General features: G+C 43.5%; 1 protein-coding gene across 1 annotated transcript in view; it reads left to right on the plus strand.

The window, feature by feature from the left end:
• LOC119584661 (glutamate synthase [NADH], amyloplastic-like) overlaps window positions 1-25,470 on the plus strand; it is a 50,568-nt gene that overhangs the window by 17,818 nt on the left and 7,280 nt on the right. The window contains exons 3-4 of the mRNA XM_037933337.1: window positions 1,259-1,389; window positions 20,413-20,632. Coding sequence (XP_037789265.1) covers window positions 1,259-1,389; window positions 20,413-20,632 — 351 coding nt within the window. The remainder of the gene's footprint in view (window positions 1-1,258; window positions 1,390-20,412; window positions 20,633-25,470) is intronic.

Here is a 25,470-nt window from a genome sequence, read left to right on the forward strand (position 1 = left end):
GGTGAATGGGGTCACGTAGGTGGGATTAATATTTTATGTTTTGTTCATTAATCGTACGTCTCTCTTTTTTCTCTTTTCTCTTCTCTCTGTGTGTCTCTTCTCTCTTGTATCTCTTCTTTGCTCCCCCCCCCCCTCTCTCTCTCTCTCTCTCTCTCTCTCCCTCCCTCCCTCCCTCCCTCCCTCCCTCCCTCCCTCCCTCCCTTCCTCCCTTCCTCCCTTCCTCTCTCTCTTCCTCTCTCCTTCACTTCCTCCCGCCCTCCTTCCCTCTTCTCTCTTCCTCCCGCCCTTCCACCCTCCCTCCCTTCCTCTTTGCTTTCCTCTCCTCCTCCCTCCTCCCCTCCTCCCCTTCTCCTGGCCCAGATAGCGAGATTGGACCGATAAACTATCTTTCTTTTATCAGCTGTTCCGATATGACTAGGCAATCTGTAACGAAAAGTCTTCGAGATTTGTCCTAAGTGTCTAGATTTTACTTTTTATTATTTTTTTATTTTTTATTATCATTATTTTTTTGATTCGAAGATTTCCTTCAAGTCATTCCGATAAGCATATCGAATATTATCACTCGAGTTCACCCGATACTTTATTTATTTATTTTTTTCTTCATTATGTTCGCTTTTTTCCCTTTTTTCCTGAATTCTGATACTTCGTTGCGGTGTTTCCGTGGCTTCTGCATCGCCATCTGATATGTACTTACTGTTTTCATGACTGTTATGTAAGCATTACTTAACCAGTGGTCATATGCATTTTATTAAAAGTTAGTAACAATAGCTATATGTCTTTTATAAATCTTTTATTGCAACTGAGCATGTGCAACCGAGGGGGCTAGATGAGAGCGTGATCGCAAGTCGCAATGTCAGCACTTCCCAAGCAATATTGCGTTTTTATCTGCCTTTTTATTCTTCACTGTGTTGAAATATTGTTTCTCGCTCTCCTCTCTCTCTGTTTGTGGTTCATATGTATTTTTTTCTGTTTTCCTTAATCCCCTCTTTTCCTCCCTTCCTATCCCTCTCCCTCTCCCTCTCCCTCTCCCTCTCCCTCTCCCTCTCCCTCCTCCCTCCTCCCTCCCTCCCCTCCCTCCCTCTCCTCCCTCCTCTCTCCTCCTCCTCCTCTCTCTCTCTCTCTCTCTCTCCTCCTCTCTCCTCTCCTCTCTCTCTCTCTCTCCTCTCTCTCTCCTCTCCCTCCCTCCCTCCCTCCCTCCCTACCTCCCTCACCATCCAAAATGATTAACCCTTTTTTTTCTCTCTCTCCTCCCCCACAGATCATCCGCGATGCCGAGAAGCTGGCATCGCGCATGAAGCATCGCGGCGCCTGCTCCTGCGACAACGACACCGGCGACGGGGCGGGTCTCCTGGCCGCGATCCCGCACTCCTTCTACAAGGCCATCCTGCAGTGAGTAGCGCCCTATACTGTTTATTATTATTATTATTATTATTATTTTTTTTTTGTGGGGGGGGGGGGAGTGGTTGAATTTGGGCCGAGTTTGGGCTGGGGTTGAGATGGGTTGAGTTGGGTTGAGTGAGGTCTGTCTGGGTTTCCGATGTTCGGTGGCATGCGATGTTCCCGCCCTCCCCCTCCCTCCCCTTCCCTCTCCCTCCATCCCTCTCTCCCTCTGTCTCCCCCTCCCTCTCCCTCTCCCTCCCCTCCCTATGGAATGGAGGAAGGGGAGGCTGGATGGAGGGAGGGAGGGAGAAAGGAAGTAAAAAATAAGAAGGAAGGACCGAAGAATGGGAGAATGGGATGAAGAAAGAAAGGAAGGAAGAAGAAATAAATAAATAGATAAATAAATAAATAAAACATACGGAACGGTGGTAGGGAGAGAGAGCAAGGGAATGAGAAAGATGGCTTGAGAAAGAGGGAGATTAGCAAGCACTTTTAGAATGAGAATAAAGGTACAGAGCAAGAGCGAGGGTGAGTAATCAACCGAAAGGGGACTAATTAAGTAAAAGAGAAGAGAAGAGAGAGAAGGCTTCTGATTACGATATAAAAAAGCGTGATATTAATAACCATCACAATCATGATCCCCCACGTTAATGATAAAAGTAATAATAGCAGTAAGACTTTATCACGGTAGATTGCCAGATTTCATTCAGCAATGCGTAACGCAGAAGTTACATGAATCACCTCTTAACTAATGTGAATGGGGTGGGGAGTGATCAGGAGCCTTTAGGTTGCATGTTGCAATGAGCATGATGCAAGGGGGGGGTGGGATAATGTTTACGCCGCCGGCCCGCTCACGACCTCCTTGTGCCCTCGCTGTGTCGTTGTGGCAGTCGTGTTCCAGGAGCGAGAGCGAGGTGTTCGGACACACAAACATACACATGTACACATACATATACGCATACGTTTACATACAGTCGTACAGATACACGAACATGCTTACGTGCACGCGCAAGCACATTCGTAAGTATCTGTCAATGAGCATCTTATATAAAGTTACGTGGAGAGAGAAATAACAATAAAGAGAAAAATAGATGAATAAGTCAGTGAGAAATAACTGAATAACTTTATGCAAAGCGAAGCGGCAACGGTGCAGTAACTCGGCCAACCTTCCTTAGCTCTTGCGCAAAATAGGGTCTCGCGCAAAGCCTCGTAAAGGTCACCTGTCCACTTGCCGATGGGGGACTCTCGACCTTCCTTCCTTGTGGCGGTAGAAAGACCTAAGTAGTAGTAGGTATGGCACTGAATAATACTGGATAATTATTGGATGTTCTGTCACTGTTATCGTCTTTAAAAAAAAAATTGAATTAGGAAAAAAAATGAGATATTTTGTTTCTTTAATCCAAGGTTAGATACGAAAGATCATTATCATTTGTATTAAAGGCGTTATTGCTAGTTAATGCTGCCGCATTTTTTATCATTATTTTTACCATTGTTATTGTCGTTATTATTATTATTATTATTATCAGTTATATTAAAGCTATTACTATTTTTTCAAGTTAGCTACAATTATTGCTGCTAAAATGTCGTTGCTTTTTGTGATTGTTGTTTTGATTATTATTATTATTATTTTTTTATTATCATTATCATTATCATTATCATTATTATTATTATCATTGATTTGATTTATTACGAATGCTAATGCTTTTGATTTTCCTTTAAGACTTTCAAGTTCAAGCGCTAATAATATTTAATCTTATTTATTTGTTTATTTATATATCTAATCGTTTGTTTATTTATATGTATATTCGTTTTATTTGTTTATTTATTTATTCGTTCATTTATTTATTTATTTGCGTATTTGTCTCATTTAAGAGGAAAGTTCTCGCGTGGAGCTTTGAGTGAGCTTTCACAAAATCTCCCGGCCCTGACACAGCCTCACGTCGAGAGCATGGGCGATGTCACTCGTCCACGTCATCATCATCACTCATAAATTTACTCATTCACTCATGTTGTTACTTATGCTGTCACCCGCGAGCGCTTCTGCGATTCGTGTAGGCCTATACACTCATTCTTTCATTCGCTCAGTCATTCTCTCATTCTCCCTTTCTGACTCGCTTTTTTTTCTCATTCTCTCATTCACTCACTAATTGTCTCAGTCAGTCACTTACCCATTCACATACTTACTCATTGCTCTCATTCCCTCTCTCTCGCTCTGTAACTTTCATTCGCTCACTCATTCACTCTCACAATTGGCACGCTATTTTACACACTTCTTACTCTTTCTCTCTCTCTGTTGGCTACTTTCTCTCTCATTCTCTCACTTACTTATTTGCTAATGCTTGCTCGCACTCCTTCCCTCACGCTCTCTAGGTAATTTTCTCTCGGTTACGCATTCTTTTCTCTCTCTCATTCTCTGCTCTCTCTAATTCTTTTCTCTCTCTTTTGTAATGCACACTCGCTCTCTACTACACTTACTTTTTCTCACTTGCCTACTCAGCCGCTAGCTATTTTTGTACAAGAGCAGATTGGTCATGGGGGGAGCTGGACACATTCTCTTTCTCTCTCTCTCTCTCTCTCTCTCTGTGTCTATCTATCTGTCTGTCAGTTTGTATGTCTGTTTATCTTTTCGTCTATCTATTTAACTGTCTCTATATATCTATGTGTGTGTGCGTGTGTGTGTGTGTGTGTGTGTGTGTGTGTGTGTGTGTGTGTGTGTGTGTGTGTGTGGTTTGTGTGTGTAGAGAGAGAGAGAGAAGAGAGAGAGAGAGAGAGAGAGAGAGAGAGAGAGAGAGAGAGAGAGAGAGAGAGAGAGAGGAAATAACCTGTGACAGATGCTTACTTTGTGGCGAAAGGTCTGTTGCAATTCTGTCTCTGCATGTGTGTGATGCATAGGCGGTAGTTGCAACGGAGAGGCCCACACGGTTCTCTTTACTCGTAGGTGTGCAAACTGTGCATACTAAAGTGAATTGCTGAGTCAGCGCTGATTGCGAAGCGCCGGGATAAGGGAGGGAGGAAGGAAGGAAAGAGTGAGGGAGGAAGGATAGTGAGAGGGAAGGAAGTTGGGGAGGAAGGAAGGAAGGAGTGAGGGAAAAGGGAGAAGGGGAAAAAAGGTGGAATGAGGTGGTAAAGTTAAGGGGAGAGGGAAGGCTCAAGCAAACGAGAGAATAGGACAGGATGAAGAAAAAGAGAAAGAGCATGGGGGAGGTTAGGGAATATGGAAAAAGAAAGGGTTTTGGGAAGAAGGAAGGGAGTGGAAAGAGAGAATGAATATAAAAAGCGGAGGAGAAAGTGGGGTACGAAAACAGAGAGAAGGGGATAATGAGAAGGAAAAGGGAGTGGGTTTGAGGAAGCGAAGATGAGAGGGAGGGGGGGGGAGAGGGAGGGTAGAGTCTGTTGCATATCCCATTATATATTCATTTGCTCATTTCCTTGCACGTCAGATTGGTATTATCAGATTGATCCTGTCAGAGCTAGATGTGGTTTGCCGATATCGGAAATAAGAAGAATAAGATCAGGCGTAGAGAAAATAAAGCGAATAAGAATTGGAGGAAGAGGAAGTTGCATAGGTTAAACAAAGGGTGCATGACGCTGCCACAGTGAAATTCAGCGTCAAGGGGAAAAATGCGAGAGAGGGAGAGAGGGAGGGAGGGAGAGAGGGAGGGAGAAAGGGAGAGGGAGGGAGGAAGGGAGTGAGAGAGAGAGATAGATAGATAGATAGAAGAGAGAGAGAGAGAGAGACAGAGAGAGAGAGAGAGAGAGAGAGAGAGAGAGAGAGAGAGAGAGAGAGAGAGAGAGAGAGAGAGAGAGAGAGAGAGAGGTGGGAGAGAGTGGGAGAGCGAGAGAACGAGAAAATTACGAAAAATGCAAGAACATCTCCAGAAAAAGTTATCTACTGACGCTTATAGGCGTGTACCGTAACCTGCAACTTGCTTATTGCAGATACGAACATTGCAACGGTGGGACTCATTCTCCTCTTCCTCCTCCTCCTCCTCCTCCTCCTCCTCCTCCTCCTCCTCCTCCTCCTCCTCCTCCTCCTCCTCCTCCTCCTCCTCCTCCTCCCCCCTCCCCTTCCCCCTCCACCTCCTCCTCCTCCTCCTCCTCCTCTTTCTTTCCCTCCCCTCTCCCCTTCTCTCCTTCTGCTTCATTTATTTGGTCAGTAGTCAACAGGGAAGTATTCTTAGTTTCCTCTCCACCTCATTCTTGTTATTGCTTTGGTTAGCTTCTGTTGGTTAGTTTCTCTTGGCAAGGGTTGAGGAGTGTGGATGTGCAGACACACGTACACACACACACACACACACACACACACACACACACACACACACACACACACACACACACACACCACACACCACCCACACTCACACTCACACACTCACACTCACACACCACACACACACACACACACACACACACACACACACACACACACACACACACACACACACACACTTACAAATACACACACGTCCGCAAATATACACACGTCCACATTTTAAAGCATATATTACAATATAGATCTAACTCGTTCGAAATACAATATGATATAAATTGCCTCGTAAAACCCATTACGCATATCACACGCGCGCACAATTTCCGACATAACGCAGAATGGAAATGCATATCGTATTAGTATAATGAATTTTTCCCCGCACGAGACCGTATAGGGCAGCGGTAATTTCCATTAAACCTGCAATTAGGTCACTCCCAGGCATCCGGAAACACGATAGCACTTTGTCATTCGCTCAAAAAGCCCTTGGAATTAGGTGGGGGTGGGTAGGGGTGAAGGGTGAGGGGTAGGGGTAGGAGTGCGTGGTGGGGGGGATGAGGGGTGAGGGGAAGGAGTGGAAATGGGGAGAAGGGTAATGGGTGAGGGGTGAGGGGAAGGAGTGGAAATGGGGAGAAGGGTAAGGGGATAAGGGGGTGAGGGGTGAGGGCTGGCTAGCATTTCCTAATTCAGTTTAAGATTTTGTTTGTTCACTTGTTGGCTTTTCTTTGGTTGTATTTTAATCGTAGTTTGTTTGTTTTTGTAAGATTTTGGTTTGTGTGCGAAGGAGGGAAGTTGGGGAGAAGGGGATGAGGGGATAAGAGAGATGGAGGGGGAGGAGGAGAAGTGGAAGAAAAGGCGAGAAAGGAAGAGGATGGAATGAAAGAGAGGGAGAGAGAGTGTAGGTAAAGTCAGAAAGAGAGATGAGAGACAGGAAATAAAAGCAGAACCATATACTGATACAGGAACAGAGACACGAACAGAGACAACAGGGACATCAGAACAACATTCAACACCTTGATAATCTATAACTCGTCGTCGTGCCCTCCCCCCCCCTCTCCCTTTCACCCACGCCCACCCCCACCTCCGCCCCTTCACCCACCCCACCCCGGCCAACTCCCCAGCAGCGCCCACCCACCAGGACAACGCGGCGCCAGGTGCATGGTGTGTGTGCGTGACATGGTTTGCTGCCAATGACCGCCCTCACTGACAATGCCCCGGAGGTTTCGCGGGGTAGGATGGCACCCGGGCGGCTCCAGGGCCTTGTTATTGGGTGCCTCTCTCTCTCTCTCTCTCTCTCTCTCTCTCTCTCTCTCTCTCTCTCTCTCTCTCTCTCTCTCTCTCTCTCTCTCTCTCTCTCTCTCTCTCTCTGGCTTGCTGCCTCCTGGCGCTGTTTTCCGCTTGCGAGAAGGTCGTTCCGGGTGTCGCGGTCTTTTTTCTCTCTTTTTCTCTTTTTTCTTCTTTTTCTTTTTGCTACTCTTTATTGTTCTTATTATTATGATTCTTCTTCTTATTATTATTATTATTATTATTATTATTAATTGTAGCAGCAGTGGTAGTAGTAGCAGTAGTATTAATGGTAATAGTAGTAGTAGGAATTGTTGTTGTTGTTTTGTTGTTGTTGTAATTGTGACAGTAGAAGTAGTAGTAGCAGCAGCAGCAGTGGCAGTTGTAGCAGTAATAATAGTTATTATTTGGCTACTCTATAGCACTCGTATTTTGTTCATAAATTGAAAATAATAAAAGAGAAAGAAAGAAAAACATATAATGATAATAATGATAAATGGTGACAGTAATAAAAATAGATATACAAAAATAATTATTAAAAAAGGACAGTTTAGCACCGACACGCCTGCCATGCTGACACAATTGGCACTGTGACAGCTGCAGGTGTTTATTGCAAGCAGTTGCAGAGTGACTGTTGCTTTTGTCCTGGCGCGAGTCGATTGTTACCTGGAGGGAAGTGCGGGTGTGCGGAAATACGCAGGTGTGAACAGGGGAGACAATGGAGGTCAGCAGGGGTTTTATAAGATAGGGAAGAGTTTATATTCGTTGGATAATTCTTGGGCAATGGGCAGTTGGAATTATGGCTTTTGATAGATAAGGTATATTTCAAGATAAGGTATATATATATTTTTTTTATGTTGTTTGTATTCTTAAGATGGGCAGGGGAAAAGAAGGAAAGTGTATATAATGCCAGACGCGATGCTTTTTTTTTTTTTTTTTTTTTTTATAGCGTACTGAGACTCTTTTTTTTTCCTCTTTCTTTTTTTGGCTTTGGCTCGGCGAGTGGGGCGTGGCACCGGGGAAGTGGCATCCATAGGCTTCGGACTTTGGCACTGGCCCAGGAGAGGGTTTTCACGCAGATCGGTGTTCGTTTCCACGTGCTCGCTATATCGAGTATGCACCCCGGTGCGCGTGCGAGACTTGGAGATTTTACTTTTCGATATGCATACACACACACACACACACACACACACACACACACACACACACAAGCACACACCACACACACACACACACACACACACACACACACACACACCACACACACACACACCCCACACACACACACACACACACACACACACACACACACACACACACACACACACACACACACACATATATATATATATATATATATATATATATATATATATATATATATATATATATATAATCTATCTTGACTCGGCAGATCCGATAGTATTTTTTCTATATATATATATATATTTTTTTCTTTCCTTAATTAGCAAATCATTTTTCGTCATGTTTTTAGTAATTTGGGGTAGTATTTCTCTTGTGTTGCGGTCTCTTCTCTGTCTCTGTTTGTCTTTATCTGTGTCTGCTTTTGCGTCTGTTCTCTCTCTCTCTATCTATCTATCTATCTCTTTATAAACGTACCTGTCCACTTTATCCATCCATTATTTTTTTTCCACCATCGCCTAATCAGACGAAAAGTGGAACGGAGAAAAGCAAAAGACAAGACTTGTTTTCTCGTGCAGCCTCGCCTTCCAAGAAAGAAATGTCTGCCGGATTCGCTCTACTACTCTTACGCTACCTTGGCACCGCGTCCATGCCCTTTTTTCGTTTGTTTTTTTTTGTTTTTTAGGATTGGTGTGGACGAGACGGGTTTAGGAGGTACACGCACGCACGCGCTTATGCACACGTACAGGCACGAACGAACGCGCTCACACGAGTGCGCAAACGCACGCGCGTACACTCACTCAGTCACTCACTAACTCACTCAGTCACTCACTAACTCACTCACTCACTCACTCACTCACTCACTCACTCACTCACTCACTCACTCACTCACTAACACCCCCCCCCACGACACTCATACTTATACTTTCCTCATATTCAACCCATTGTCTACTTTGAGCGAGCAAACCACAACCAAGTTCACGAAAGAAGAAAAAAAAAAATAGCCTTTCGTAGCAATTATAGCCCCGACGGCCGAGGTTTGGTGTCCAGTCACGCCCGTGGCATGTGGTGGGCGCCTGGTCCTCCTCCTCTCCTCGCCCGCCGCCGCCTCAAACGGCCAGGAGCGGAGGAGAGACGCGGGGTGGGGGGAGGGGGGGAGGGGGAAGGAATTGGCGTAACCCCAGACGCCCTGCTAATCCTAATCCAACCCCCCCCTCTCCCCCCACTGTACTGTCAAGGGGAAAGGAGTGTTGGTATTACTTCCGGCTGGTGGGGTCTTTATTAATTGACTCATCATCATTTTCATTTCCATTTTCAACGTCATCGTCATCATGGTCATCATCATGATCCTCATAATCACTCTAGTTGATTGGTATTTCTTTTTTGTTTATTTTGCTTATCTGTTTATCATCATTTAGTTAATTAATAGATTCATTTATTATTATTCAATCAGTTAAAGAATTTACTAATTATTATTTGTTTATATATATTTATATTATATATATATTTTTTCTTTCTTTCTTTTTTCTTTTTTATTTCTTTTTTTCTTCATGCATTGAGGGTTTGCTGTGTTCAGCAAGCAGTTCGGACAGTCTGCAGTGACTCACATGTAACAGGCCGTGCAAGGCATGATACTCAGAGAATTGATGTGCCAAGCTTATTGTAGTTAATGAATATTTATCATGTCAAAGCCGAAAACCAGATTTTGCCCAACTCTATAACAGATACATACAATGTTTCACATAGAGAGAGTATTTTGCACCACTGGTTGTCTGTAATGTGATATTTAATAGTCACTGTAATCGATGAAGGCATTCAACCACTATGAGTGTTTGTTTGCTGTTAGATTAAAGAAAATATATTCTTTTCATAATTTTTTTTTATATACTTTGTTTATGTGTTAGTAATGTACTTGAGTCTGTTGTAAGGAATGGTTTTAATGATTAGGTATTGTCGGTGACCGCTTGTATTATTTTGTCCTTTTCCATGTATATGTTTGCCTGTGTGTGTGAGTGGAGGCGAATGTGTGTCAGGATAAGAGCGAGAGCGAGTGAGAGTGAGAGTGAGAGTGAAAGTACGAAGGTGAGAGAAAGCACGAGAGTGAGAGTAAGCGAGAGCGAGAGTAAGAGTGAGCGAGAACGAGCGTAAGAGTGAGCGAGAGCGAGGATAAGAGTGGGAGTAAGAACGAGAACAAGAGTGAGCGATAGCAAGAGTAAGAGTGAGCGAGAGCGAGAATGAAAGTGAGAGCGAGAACGAGAGCAAGAACAAGAAGAAGGGAAAGAGAGAAGAAAGAAAGTAAACAAAAAAGAAAAAAAAAGTGGGATAGACATGATACGAAGATCGAACAGGTGAGATTTTGCCCTATTTTTTTGTTTTGTTTTGATTCCTTGTCGCATCGCCCATACACTCACACAGGTGCCGCACTTGGGGATAAGATAGCCTGTCTGTATCTTCTCCGGTGCATCCACTATCTCAGTTCTCATAACTGGATATATCAGGTTTATGGCAGAAATATCGAGTTTGTATTTATTTTATTTGTGTTTTTAGATTGTGTTTTTCCTTGTTGATTAGTATTCCTTTGTTTTGTTTTGTTTTGTATGTATATTTTTTTTCTACTATTTCTTTTTGAGGGTTTTATATCCCTTAATAGCAGGAAGTCAGTATAGAGGATATAGTCCGTTTTATTTTCCCTTATATAGACCTATTGTATTCTATTTCTCTTCTCTCTTCTTTCTTTTCTCATATCTCACTCTTCTCTCTTTTTTCATTTCTCTCTCTCTCTCTCTCTCTCTCTCTCTCTCTCTCTCTCTCTCTCTCTCTCTCTCTCTCTCTCTCTCTCTCTCTCTCTCTCTCTCTTCTCTCTCTCTCCTCTCTCTCTCTCTCTCTCTCTCTCTCTCCTCTCTCTCTCTCTCTCTCTCTCCCTCCCTCCCTCCCTCCCTCCCTCCCTCCCTCCCTCTCTCTCTCTCTCTCTCTCTATATAATTATAATAAGAGAGATTCTTTGATATCTTGCTTAATTCATCTTTTTATCCTCTGAACATGTAAACAAACGTGGTCGAGAATTTAATTCGTTTTCGCTCCGCTGAAGACGAATTCTTAAGCATGATAATTATATTTGTTTTGGCAGGAAGTAACCTTCGTTGACGTCTACGTACTGAAGAAAAAAGAAAAAGGAGAAAAAAGAGAAAGGAGAAGAAAAAAAAGTTTAGGGTACGATGTCTCTAAACTGTGTTGACATCTACGCACTATATACAAAAAAAAAAGTGAACAGATAAAACGAAAGAAAAAAAAGAAAAAAAAAAAAAACGGTGTACAGGGGGTCCGATGTCTGCCGAAGATATTTCCAACACTTATATACGTTGTTGGGGTTTGGCACGTGTGACTGTGACGGATTCATAACAGCCGAACCGCTTGGCTTTTCTTTTTGTCATGGCATTTCGTGAATATTGAGAGACTTTTTCTTCCTCTTTTTCTTTCTCTTTCTCTTTCTCTTTCGTTTCTTATTCTACTACTACTTCTTTTCTTCTTCCTCTTCATCTTCTTTTTCCTCTTCTTCTTCCTCCTCCTCCTCCTCCTCCTCCTCCTCCTCCTCCTCCTCATCATCATCATCATCATCATCATCATCATCATCATCATCATCATCATCATCATCATCATCATCATCATCATCATCATCATCATCATCATCATCATACTCCTCCTCCTCCTCCTCCTCCTCCTCCTCCTCCTCCTCCTCCTCCTCCTCCTCCTCCTCCTCCTCCTCCTCCTCCTCCTCCTCCTCCTCTTCCTCCTCCTATTCCTCTTCTTCTTCTTCTTACTCGTTCATGTGAATGTACTCAGCAACCCCCATTTATTATCAGTGACAGAGTTCCTCTTTACCCTTATTTTTTTATGTAGCTTATTCTGCCAAAAGCAATAATTAGTGAGGTGGTTTATTTTTAGTTGGAGCACGTGGTAAGGCTGGCTGGGTTGTCGTAGAAGCAGTTGTGTGTGTGTGTGTGTGTGTGTGTGTGTGTGTGTGTGTGTGTGTGTGTGTGTGTGTGTGTGTGTGTGTGTGTGTGTGTGTGTGTGTGTGTGTGTGTCTGTGTGTGTGTGTGTAAGAACTTTTTTATTATTGGTTTGAGTCTTATTAGAATTAGTGTGATTTTTTTTTAGGTTTTCAGACATTGCGGTGGCTAGATTGGTAGATATATATTTTTTTTCATCGTTAGTGGGGTTATTGGTTTGTATGATAATTACCGTTGTAATAGTTTCTACGTTTAAAACAGTGTACACTATTGCTTTAAGAGAAAAAAAGTATTTCCATATATTTTGCATTGAGAAGAGCAGTATATTTGAGAGAGTAACGTATGAAACAAATGCATAAAAAAAAAATCAAAGATGTTTGCATGAGGAGAGTGAGGGGGTGCGATGGAGAAGAGACGTGAAGGTAAAGGGGAGTGGGAGGAAAAGGAGGGCGGGGGGGGAGGGGGGAGGGGGAAGTATAAGGAGAATAAGGAGGCCATCGGGTGTTGGCAGGGCATCGGGGCATCGGTATGGCACTCTCACATATCCTATCCAGACTCGGAGGTTCAGTGACCCTTCCCTGGGCCGCCGCCGTGGACTGCATTCTCATTGCGTGCGGCACCGGATAATGGTGCGGCGGAATACCGTTTTTCTTTTCTTTTCTTTTCTTTTCTTTTCTCTTCTCTTTTTTTTTAACAGAAGTTGTTGAGGCCTTCCGGGTGTCTGTTTTCTGCTTTATTTGTTGTTTTCTTTGTTTTTGTCCTCCCTCTATATACATACATACATGCCTACGTACGTACATACATGCATACATGCCTACATACGTACATACATGCATACCTACATGCCTACATACATACATACACATTCCTATATGTATGCATGCATGCACAATACATTAATACACACACACATCCACGTGCATTCATACATTCATTTATACATAGATGAATACGTGTAGGCATACTCATCCCCCCATCTATCTATCTATCTATCCCATCCCTTCCTCCCTCCCTCCCTCCCTTCCTTCCTCTCTCTTTCTCCCTTTCTCCTTCCTCTCTCTTTCTCCCTTTCTCCCATATACTGGACTTGTCTCCATAGAGTTTATAGATCATGCGGGCTATGAAGGTCAGCTGATTTCTGTCTCAGGAATCCTGTTTTGCCGTTCCCCTTTCTCTCTCGTGGGATGTTGAAGAAACCGGACCCTCTCGCGCCTTATGGTGATGCAAATTATGTGTGTGTGTGTGTGTGTGTGTGTGTGTGTGTGTGTGTGTGTGTGAGAGAGAGAGAGAGAGAGAGAGAGAGAGAGAGAGAGAGAGAGAGAGAGAGAGAGAGAGAGAGAGAGAGAGAGAGAGAGAGAGAGGGAGGGTAAAGGGGGTGGGGGAGAGAGTGAGAGAGGAAGAAAATTAAGAAAATGTAATCAGTATGCAGTAAAGAAACAAAAGTTATTTTGTTGATTCCTAACGGAACCCTTGTTGCGAAACATCGGTGTAAATACTCCCTTCTCATTGTCTTTTTTTTAGCCATTGCAAGTTGATTGACCAGTGTTGCGATCCTCCAGTATGGCTTAATTCTGGAAACTATGTTAAAACTTCGCTATAAAATCTCTACTCACGATAAAGTGTCAACGAACCGCTATCGTACGCTGGCACACCCAATAGGGTCGCTGTGACACTTTTAGGGGAAATATATGAATCAGAATGAATAACTTGACGGCACAAGAGATGTATGTGATGCGTTTCGATTATATCTTCATCAGGAATATATGTCTTTAAGGTGAGGATGTATATTGGCGCCATCTCGTCCTCATTCATCTTTTTTCTTCTAATTTTGCTTGACAATAGGAGGATGTGCCAGAAACACGAATTATTGTCCATATACGGATAAATAACTTTGCTAACCCGCTTGATTTTTTTTTTTTCTTTTTTCTTTGGTTCAGTTTCCATTTTTTTGTTGTTTCGTTTTCTTTCTCACTTTACCCGGCGTTGGCCATCTTTCAATGTTCAAGCCGTTTTTTTTTCTCTCTCTCTTTCTTAACCTGTTGTTGGCCACCGCTTTGCCCCGAGAATCTTTGGGAAGGCTGAGTCCTTCAGGAAGATGATCATGCAAGCGCCTACTCTCCACGCTGGGGTGTTGCCAGGTAGGTTTGGCGGCAGTGTCGTCGGGGATCTAGGCTGCATGCCCCCCTCCACCTCCCCTCCCCCTCCCCTTCCCCTTCCCCTCCCCTCAACCCATCTCTTCCCCCTCCCCCTCTCTTCCCCCTCCCTTACTCTCTTTTCTCTCTTTTTCTCTCTCTCTCTCTCTCTCTCTCTCTCTCTCTCTCTCTCTCTCTCTCTCTCTCTCTCTCTCTCTCTCTCTCTCTCTCCCTCTCTCTCTCCCTCTCTCCCTCTCTCCCTCCCTCCCTCCCTTCCTCCCTCCCTCCCTCCCTCTCCTCTCTCTCTCTCTCTTTGTCTCTTTCTGTCTCCTAATCTATCCCCCTCTCACGGTTTCACACTCCCCCCCCTGACCATCCGCCCTCCCCCACCCCCACTCCCTCATACTGACCCCTCTTCCTTCCCATTCTCTTATTCCTTCGTTACCTTCCCCCTTACTCTCCTTTTCGTCGTCCTTCTCCTCCACCTTCCCCCCCTCCCCCTCCTTCTCCCCCCCTCCCCATCTCACTGACCTTTCCCCCCTCCTACTCGCCCGTTCAGACCGCGCGAGATTCCCCTGGTAAAAGTGCCGATTCAATATTTACGTCAGCGCCTGCATTCCGCCCCGGTGTCGCTTATTAGGAGTCGCGTAGTCGCAACATAACCATTGCGCTGTGGGGCATGGAGGGGTGGAGGAAGGGAGGGGGGTGGAAGGGGGGGTATGGGGAGGAAAGGGGAGGAGGAGGACGGCGAGAAAGTAGGAGAGGAAGGGGCAAAGGAAAGGTGAAGAAGGAGAAAGAGAAGGGATAGGGGAAGAGGGAGACGAAGAGGCAGAGGAAAAGGAAAAGGAAAATGACGAGGAGGAAGGGAACGAGAAGGAGAAAGAGACAAGGAAGGGGGAAGAAAAGAATGAAGAAATGGAACAGAAGAAGAAGAAGAAAAAGCATTAAGAAATATGAGGACGAGGAAGTAGGTCTTAGAAGAAAAATAAAGAAAAGAGAAGACGGAATTCAAGAAGAAATAACTAAGAAGGAGAAGGAAAAAACGAAGTTTTAAACCGTGCTGGAAATATCTACTTTTCGCTTCCCAGCCGAACCGAGATTATAACTGTAAAGATGGTTATCAGCTGCAGTTCGGTTTTGCCGGTGAGAGACGAGAGAGAGAGAGAGAGAGAGAGAGAGAGAGAGAGAGAGAGAGAGAGAGAGAGAGAGAGAGAGAGAGAGAGAGAGAGAGAGAGAGAGAGAGAGAGAGAGAAGCCTTCTCCCCGTTTTTCATTCCAACCCCGGAGTTTTCCCTTTAGGTCCAGCTGGTGTGTTATGATGGCCTTTGGTGTCGAAGGTGTGGGTTAGAGGTTTCTTGGTGGTATACGCACGCACGCACGCACGCACTCACTCACTCACTCACTCACTCACTCACTCACTCACTCACACACACACACACACACACACACACACACACACACACACACACACACACACACACACACACACACACACACAGATACACACACATAGATACACACACATACATGCACATGCACTCAACTCAAGAATGTCACACAGGTCATTCACACAGTCAACACGAATCGTGAAGCAGTACAGGGCCAAGAACCATTAAACTATAAAAAAAAAAATAAAATAAAAAAATAAAGGAAAGAGAAGAAAAGAAAAGAGGGAGAAACAGAAGAAGAAGAGCTAAAAGAGCGAACAAAAGAGGAAGAAATAAAGAAGAAAAGAAAAAGAAACAAATTATGAAAAAGAAATTATATATCGACAGGGTTCCCAAGACCGGCTTTTCATGCGACGGCCCCTAAGGGGAGCCACAGGGCCACGGATCGGACTCGGGTTGAGGGAGGGAGAGGGAGAGAGAGAGAGAGAGAGAGAGAGAGAGAGAGAGAGAGAGAGAGAGAGAGAGAGAGAGAGAAATGATACCCCAGAGGGCTTTTCGCAGCCGGATTGGAAATGCGATGCCCGGCGTGGGATTGCGGTCTTGCCATTTGCTTGTCTCACCTGCAAGACGTCGGAGAGGTACTAGGGTTGCACCAGGGAGATAATATCTGTTAGTCTGGCTGTTTGTCTTGTGTGTGTGCCCTTGTCTGGGTATCTGTTTGTCTATTGATCAGTTTGTCAGTCTTTCTATCTGCTTACGTATATTCTGTATAAGCTATGTGTTAATTTTGATATGGCTCTGTGCAGTTATGTACTGTATGCATGTATATGTATGTACGTATTTATGTAGGTATGTATCTACCTACCAGTATATCTATGGATATATCTATATTTTTCCCTCTCATATGCAATATCCACTAAAGTTGTGTATTTTGCAGCAACCTGCACAAACTGCATATCGGCCTTGTCACATGAAATTCCAGTCCCGTATCACTAGATGAATTTTTGCAATTTTGCTCCAAGCTTTTTTTTTTTTTTTTGTTCTTTTTTTCTATATAAATCAAACCGCTGTTTCCCCTTCACCGAGACCCCGCACACTTTCACCGCGCTGCTGGACGAGCATGGAACGTGGTCACACGAAATTTATTTGAATTTTTCGTTCCTGGGCACATTGCTGTTCCTTCTAAAATGCTGTTCCCTCGCGAGTGGGGAGGGAGGGAAACCGGTGCGAAACTGTATCGCTATTCAAGGTGCCTCGTTAAAGATAAAATGTCATTGAAGTTACTGTTGAAGTTAGTGAAGACAATAATTGCGTCGTTATTGAAGAAAATATATAAGTAGTTACCGTATTGAAGATGTCATTAATTAGAATACATCATTATTATACATATATTTTCAGTAAAGATATGTAATGATTATAATAATATATTGCTGTTGAATATATGTATAGAGATAAGTGGATATATAGATGGATAGATAGACAGATTGATAGATAGATTGTTAGGTAGGTAGATAGATACATGGATAGATTGTTAGATAGGTAGATAGATACGGATAGATATATAGATAAGATGTAGATCATGCAGATACAATCCTTCCCACGAAAGATACATCACCACTGCATCATCATTGAGAGACCGAACAACATCGTCACATAAAATGCAAGCTAAGAAAAGTCACGAAGCATCTCCATTTCGTCATAATTAGGCAGAGGCATAAATTCTTCTGGAGAGTCCGTATGAGTGGGAGGAAAGGTGGGATGTTGTCATGGCAACCGCTTGTAATATCACGTTGACTCTCTCTCTCTCTCTCTCTCTCTCTCTCTCTCTCTCTCTCTCTCTCTCTCTCTCTCTCTCTCTCTCTCTCTCTCAGGGAGACTTTGGAATATATATGTTTGGGAGAGGGAGAGGTTGATTGAGGGGGAAGGGGAGAGGATGAGGGAGAAGGAAAGAGAAGGGATGAGGAGGAGGGAGAGAGAAGATGAGGGAGAAGGAAAGGGAGAGGATGAGGGAAAAGGAAAGGAAGGGGGTGAGGGAGAAGGAAAGATAGAGGATGAGGGAGAAGGAGAGGCAGAGGAGAGAATACGAGAGAGATGGTAAAAAAAAAGAGAAAGAAAAAGAAAGGAAAAAAAAAAGATCAAAGGAAAGAAAGAGATAAAAAGAAAAGAAAGAAAAACAAAAACATGAAGAAGATGAAATGAAGATGAATAGATAAACAAATAAATGAAAATAAGAATTAAAAAAAAAGCTACATATCGTCTAAAATCGTATAACCTGCTTTGCTTGTTTGTTTATAGAAATTATCCAGTCGTTGGCCGTTCGCCTTGTACTCGATCCTCTCGTCTCGTGCCTCGTCTAGACGCTGCTCTTTCTATGCCTACAGTTAATTAACCCTTTCAGCTTTGGGGAAAAAATAGGCCTACGAGAGTCATAACTGTATTATTCGTGTGTAGTAACTGTTATAATCGATTTATTCAGTGGTAATAGCTAGTTCATTTAGTGGTTGTAACTGCTGGTTTAAGTGGTTATTGCTGTGCCATTCGGGAATAATTTCTGTGGCTTTCACGTTGAATAATAGTAGCATCAGTATTAAGTAGAAGTAAAACGAGAATAACAATAAAAATGAATAAATAAATAAGTAAATAAACTAAAATGTACGCCTCAAGGTGAAAGGTCACTGACCAGGTAAAGCCTATTGTGATTGCACGTGGGATGACCTTTGACCTACACTTTGAGGAAGGTTCATTGCCGTTGATAATTTGTTTATTAGCTAGTTTGACTATTTTGTTTTCTTGTAGTCCGGCGGGGAGTTCAGAAAATGTGAGAACATACGGATTATTCCGTAGCAAAAAAAAAAAAAAAAAAAAATGTAAAGGCATTCAAACGCCACGCACTCACGCACACACGCACGGACATGCACGCACGCACGCATGCATTCACTCACTCACTCACTCACTCACTCACTCACTCACTCACTCACTCACTCACTCACTCACTCACTCACTCACTCACTCACTCACTCACTCACTCACTCACTCACTCACTCACACACACACACACACACACACACACACACACACACACACACACACACACACACACACACACACACACACACACACACAACAAAGCACACACATAAAACTGTAACTTCGCAGAGGAAGTTTCCATTCATTATATAAAGTTTCCCTTTGCCTCACACCCACACGGCCTTGTAGCCATTGGACAAGAAATCGCTCTCTCTCTCTCTCTCTCTCTCTCTCTCTCTCTCTCTCTCTCTCTCTCTCTCTCTCTCTCTCTCTCTTCTGCTTTCTCCTCTCTTCTCCTCTCCTCTCTTTCTCTCCTCTCTCTCTCTTCTCTCTCCTCTCTTCTCTCTCTTCTCTCTCCTCTCTCTCTCGTTTCTCTCTCTCCTCTCTCTCTCTCTCTCTCTCTCTCCTCTCCTCTCTCTCTTCTCTCTCTCTCTCTCTCTCTCTCTCTCTCTCTCTCTCTCTCTCTCTCTCTCTCTCTCTCTCTCTCTCTCTCTCTCTCTCTCTCTCTCTCTCTCCTCCCTCCCTCCCCCTCCCCTCCCTCCCTCCCTCCCTCCCCCTCCCCCTCCCCCTCCCCTCCCCTCTCCTCTCTCGAAAGAAAGAAAGAAAGAAAACGAAAGAGAGACAGAGATAAGACCGCCCCATTGTGCATGAGTGTAACAGCGTGTCTCCCTCCCCCCCTCCTCCCCCTCCTCCCCCTCCTCCCCCTCCACCTGATCGCTGCACAAGCCTCTCCCGGGCCGCCGCGAGCACGGTCCGGCGCTGACCTTAATCTTCTCCTTCTCGATATTCACACAGGCGCCAATCACTACCCATCAGCATTACAAGAGCTCCGTCAGTAGAAAGGTTCTCTTGTTTTTTTCTTAAGAGTTCCCTTATTTCGAAGGCTCTGTTTTGTTCCGAAGCTCTCTTTCGTTATGCAAGATCTCATACGTAAGCCCCTCATTACAAAGACTGATTATAAGAGTTCCCCCCAGTATTAAAGCTCTCTCATTTCATTATAAAAGCTCTGTCATTATGAAAGCTCTCTAAGTATGAAAACTCCCTCATTACGAAACGTCCGTAATTATAAAGGATCTCCCATTACGTATGCTCTCTTATTACGAAAGCTCAGTCTTTGTTAAAAGCTCCCTTATCGCGAAACTGCCTCATTACAGAATCGTATCCTATCCTCTCTTTTTCTCTTTTCTCTTATTAACGCAAGCTCTCTCATTACAAAACTTTCCTCATTACAAAGATGTGCTATTAAAGCTCCATCATGATAAAAGTTCTGTCGTTATAAATGGGCAGATACAGTAACAGTTAACCGGAGTGCCATAGTGCAGGTGATGATGACTAATTGACGGTAATGATAAGGTTTACGTAGCAACGTGCAGGCCTACTATCACGAAAGCTCCGTTACAAAGTTCATCTGCAGTTGTAATTATCCAGAGTTACCAAGACTTTACGCCCATGATTAATCTTTTTCCCATTTCCCTTCTCTAGCAGGAGGGGTTTTAACTCTTGTCTTTACCCCACTTTTCCACCGTTTTCGCATCCACGGCAAAAAGAGGTTTCTTAATTCTTCCTCTCCTACTTTTCTCTTACCCGAGAGGAGTAGTTACATGATCGTATCCTGAACCCTCTTCATTCCACTTTTCTTTTCCCCCAACTGGAGCGATTTTTAACTCCTATTCTCACTCCTCCTTTCCCCTCTTCTCTCCCCCTCTATTCCCCTTTTGGTCCCTCACGACAAGATAGGTCTCAGCGCGTATCCTAACCTCCCTTTCCGTCTTCTCTCCTCCCACAGGAGCGAGCACGACGTGGAACTGCCCGAGCCCGGACGCTACGCCACCGGGATCTTCTTCGTGGACAAAACCCACCACCAGGAGAGTGAGGAGCTCTTCGCCGACTTGGCCGCGTCTCATGGCCTCAAGGTAAGGGAAGAGGGAGATAATGTAAGGAAAGAGGGGAGGAGAGGGAAGGGAGAAGGGACTTGGAAGTGTTCCATAGCCTCAAGGGGAGATAAAGTAAGGAAGAGGAAGGGAGGAGGGAAAGAAGGGAAGAAAAGGGAAAGGGAGGAGGGAGAGAAGGGAAGAAAGGGAGCCTCAAGGTAAGAAAGGGAAGGGGAAAGAATGAGGAAGAGGGAAGAGGGAGGAAATGGCAAAAAGGGATGATCAAGGTAAGAACGAGGGTAAGAAAGGAGAGGAGAGGAAACAAGGAAGGAGGAAAGTAAAGGAAGAAAGGGAAGGAAGTGGAAGAAAGGAAGAAGAAAAAGTTAAGGGATTTGGAAAAGTAGGAAAGGGGAAGAGAGAAAAGGAGGGGATGAAGGTGGAGGAAGGCATTAAAGGATGAAGGAGAAAGGGGGAAATGGAGGGAAGGTAGAGAGGAGAAGGGCATAAAGGGATGGGGGGAGGGGGGGAAGGAAGAAAATTCTGGAGGTAGAGGGAGAGAATGTAAGAAAGTAAGAAGGATGGGAGAGAGGAGATAGAAAAGGATGAAGAGGGAGAAGATAGGAAGGAAGGGCGGGGGAAGGGTGAATTGAAGGAAGAAAGAGAGAGGAACAGTGACGGACGAAATGAGGAAAGAGGAAAGGAGATGGAATAAGGGGAAGAGGTAGAGGGAAAGAGGAGGCACAGACGAGTCACACACATGAATATTCCGAAAATAGACCGAAAAATATAAGAAAGAAAAAAAATGGAACCAAAGAACATAAAAATGGCAAACGCAACAAAAGCTAGATAAACCAAAGACCAAACGACAAACAGGAATCCCCCCAAAAAACGAGAGAGAGAGAGAGAGAGAGAGAGAGAGAGAGAGATAGAGAGACAGAGAGGGAGATAGAGAGACAGAGAGGGAGATAGAGAGACAGAGAGGGAGACCGAGAGAGAGACCGAGACAAAGAGTGAGTGAGTGAATGTGAGTGAGACAGAGAGAAAGCGTGCGAGAAGTGAGAGAAAAAAAACGAGAAGAAACAGAAAAGAGAGAAAAGAACTCGAGAAAAAAGCAAGAGCGCGGTGCAAGAGCAACTTTAAATGGCCGAGAAGAATATGGGATTAGGGCAAGGGAAGAGTCTAGAAGGCGGAGTTCAAGAGGCTGTGATTCGGGGGTAAAGCGTCTTGGCTTCTCGGGAGGAGGAGGAGGAGGAGGAAGAAGAAGAGGAAGATGAAGAAGAAGAGGAGGAGGAAGAGGAAGAGGAGGAGGAGGAGGAAGAGAAAGAAGAAGAAGAGGAAGAAGAGGAGGAGGAGGAAGAGAGAAAAAGGAGGAGAAGGATGGAAAGAAGAGGAAAAGGAGGGTAAGGAAAGGAGATGAAAAGGAGAATAAGGGAAAGGAGAGGAAAAGGTGGGTAAGGGAAAGGAGAGGAAAAGGTGGGTAAGGGAAAGGAGAAGAAAAAGAGGAGGAGGGATAGGAGAGGAAAAGGAGGAGGAGGAGGAGAATGAGAAAGAGTAAGAGGTGAAGAAGAAGAAGTGAAAGAAGACGAAGAAGAGGATAGGGAAAGGAGGAGAGAGAGGAGAGAAAAGGAGGAAGGGGAAAGGAAGGGGGTAGGAAGAGGAAGTGGAAAAGGGAAAGGGAGAGGAAGAGGAAAAAGGGAAGGAAGAGAAAGGGACCACTGTGCGTGCTTGGAGGAAATAGCTAGATTTTTTTTCTTGTGCATTTTTTTTTTAATTCTTATACAGTCGGGTGGGAAGTCAAGAGCTATCTATCTATCTGTCTGTCTATATGTATATTTATGTATATGTATATATTTATTTATTTATTTATCTATATGTATATGTATGTATATATATATATATATGATATATATATATTATATATATATATATATATATAACACAAATGTATATATATATTATATATATGTATAATGTATATATATGTATATATATATATGTATATATATATATATAGTATATATATATATATATATATATATATATATATATATATTCATGTATATATATATTTGTGTGCGGTGTATGTGTGAATAACCGTATACGTAACAATCACATCGCCCCCCACTTTTCGTCGGAAAGCCTGGACACACACACCCGAGGCGACCGGCCGCACACACCTCACATTATTATCCTATTACATCCTCAGGATATGTTATCAGTTCAGTTTATCTAAATCACGTCTAAGCTGCCTCGTCTCTTCACCTGACGCATCCGTCGTGGGAAAGCGAAATAGCTGTTGACTGTGTTGCAGGGACGTGTTGCAAACGGGTGGGGGCGTGGGGGGGCGGGGTTATCATCGCTTATCGGCTTTGTTATCAGCGTCCGTTATCTTCCGGCTGTTATTCGTGGGTCATGTTGTTGATGAAATGTATTAAGTTGAGTGGAGTAATGAGGTCTATCGTGGCCGAGTTAATTGAAGATGGGGTGTTGTTGGTTATTAGTGTGTAATGAAGTTTATTAATTGGGTGCAATGGCTGGAATATAAGGGCAATGATGCCGATCAGTAATTTTTTTGAAGTATTTTGTTGCTGCTCAGTGTATAAAAAAGGTAATGGAGACAATGATAATAATTGTGAAGATGGCGGTGAGGATGATGTGATGGTGGTGAGGATGATGTGATGGTGGTGAGGATGATGTGATGGTGGTGAGGATGATGATGGTGGTGATGATGATGATGGTGGTGATGGTGATGATGATGATGTGGTGGTGATGGTGATGATGATGGTGGTAATGGTGATGAAAAATAAAACGAGGGCGATGGCTGTGGTGACAGTAACGATGAATGTGATAAAGTGATTAAGTAAAAATGTGGGGGAAATACCTGTGTGCTATTATGATAATGCATTCTGCTTTCACTTATCGATAAGATAAAGATGTATGTCAACAAAAGTATAGAGATAAATCATGGATTAAATAGCCAAATTATCCTCCTGATTCAGATTTTGTTTGAAATAAATCTTGCCATTTGTGTGTGTGTGTGTGTGTATGTGTGTGTGTGTGTATGTATGTGTGTGTCTAGTGTACGTAATGCATCTCCGTTCTCAAATGGGATATTGAATCATAAAATGTTTTAATTACCTTGTATTTTATATTTCTTTAAATTTACGAAATCCGTTAAGCATTCAAGCGGAATAGCCAGGCACACACATTCAACCATTTTAACAAAAGCATTTTGTAATAAACGTAGCCATTTCGAATAATAATAATGATAATAATAATATAATAATAATAATGATAATAATGATAATAATAATAATAAAATGTTTGCTAGAAAATAAACTTCTATATATATCTCCAACGCCTTGCAATGTCACAAACGTCTGTCAACGCTCAACATTTCGACACCTGCCTTGCGATACCCCCCCTCTTCTTCCCCTCCCCAAAGCCGTCTATCACAAGGTCGAAAATCCTATTCGCTCGTCACAGAGTCACGAACCATAACGGGCGGTTGTGCGCAGCGGCCGAGCGTCTGTGCCTTGAAGCGGTTGTTTCTGAGCGGCGCTTGAGGGCCGAGGTTGCGCTGGGGAGGGAGGGGGGGCGTGGAGGAGGCTGGCTGGGTTGAAGGGATATTGTGTATGGGGGTTGGGGGGGATGGGGAGGAGAGGAGGAATAGAAAAAGTATGGAGAGAGAGAGAGAGAGAGAGAGAGAGAGAGAGAGAGAGAGAGAGAGAGAGAGAGAGAGAGAGAGAGAGAGAGAGAGAGAGAGAGAGAGAGAGAGAAAGCGGGCAGGCAGGCAGGCAGGCAGGGAGACAGATAGACAGGCAGACAGACAGACAGACAGGCAGGTAGACAGACAGACAGACAGACAGACAGACAGACAGACAGACAGACAGACAGACAGACAGACAGTGAACCTAAGAGAGACAGTGAAGGTGAGAAATGGAAAAAATGGAAAGGGAAACTAGCGATGGACCATTATGGAAAAGTAAGCTGGTCAGAGTGACTACGACCCTAAAACAAAAGAGCCAAGAAAGTAGAAAAAAAATATAGAAAGACGTAGAAGATAGGAGGAGTGAAAGGAGAAGGAAAGAGAGGGAGTGAGAAAGAGGGGAAGGGAGAAAGAGACAATACAACGAACAATAAAGAAACAAAAAAAAAAAAAATGGCAAGGCATTATAAAAAAAAGTAGGGTAAAAGAAGCCATGGCCATGTTCCTTAAAGAAACAAAGAGTGACATTAGAGAAGAAAATTAAACAGTGCGTGTTTTCATTTCAGAAATGTGTGTTTACCTTTTTCATTCAGTCAGACGTTTCCTCGTTATATCGCCTTTTTGCATCGTTGTTTTTCCTTTTCACACGCATGCACACGCACGCATGCCCCACGCCACCCCAAAAACACAAACACACACACCCCACACAAACCACCCACACACCCACCACCACACACCACCACCACACCCACCACCACCACACACACACACCACACACACACACCACACACACACACACACCACACCCCACCACACAAAAACAACACACACACACACACACACACACACACCCCCACACACACCACACCACACACACACACACACACACACAATAAAACCCAAAACCAAACAAACAAACAACCAACAAAAACACACACATACATTAATTTAAAAATATACCATTATATAATATAATATATAATCATAATTTTTAAAACACATATATTATATATAATTTTATATTATATATATAATATATAAAAAAATATATATTATATATATTTTTTTTTTGGGTTTTTATTGTATTGATTTATGTGTTTGTGTGTGTTTTATGTGTATGTTTGTGTGTGTGTTTGTGGTGTGTGTGTGTGTGTGTGTGTGTGTGTGTGTGTATTTGGTGTGTTGTGTATGTGTATGTGTCTGTGTATGTTTATGTGTTGTGTTTGTGTGATGTGTGTGTGTGTGTGCGCGCGTGTGTGTGACA

Source organism: Penaeus monodon, chromosome 18 (assembly GCF_015228065.2).
Source record: "Penaeus monodon isolate SGIC_2016 chromosome 18, NSTDA_Pmon_1, whole genome shotgun sequence".
Classification (NCBI taxonomy): Eukaryota; Metazoa; Arthropoda; class Malacostraca; order Decapoda; family Penaeidae; genus Penaeus; species Penaeus monodon.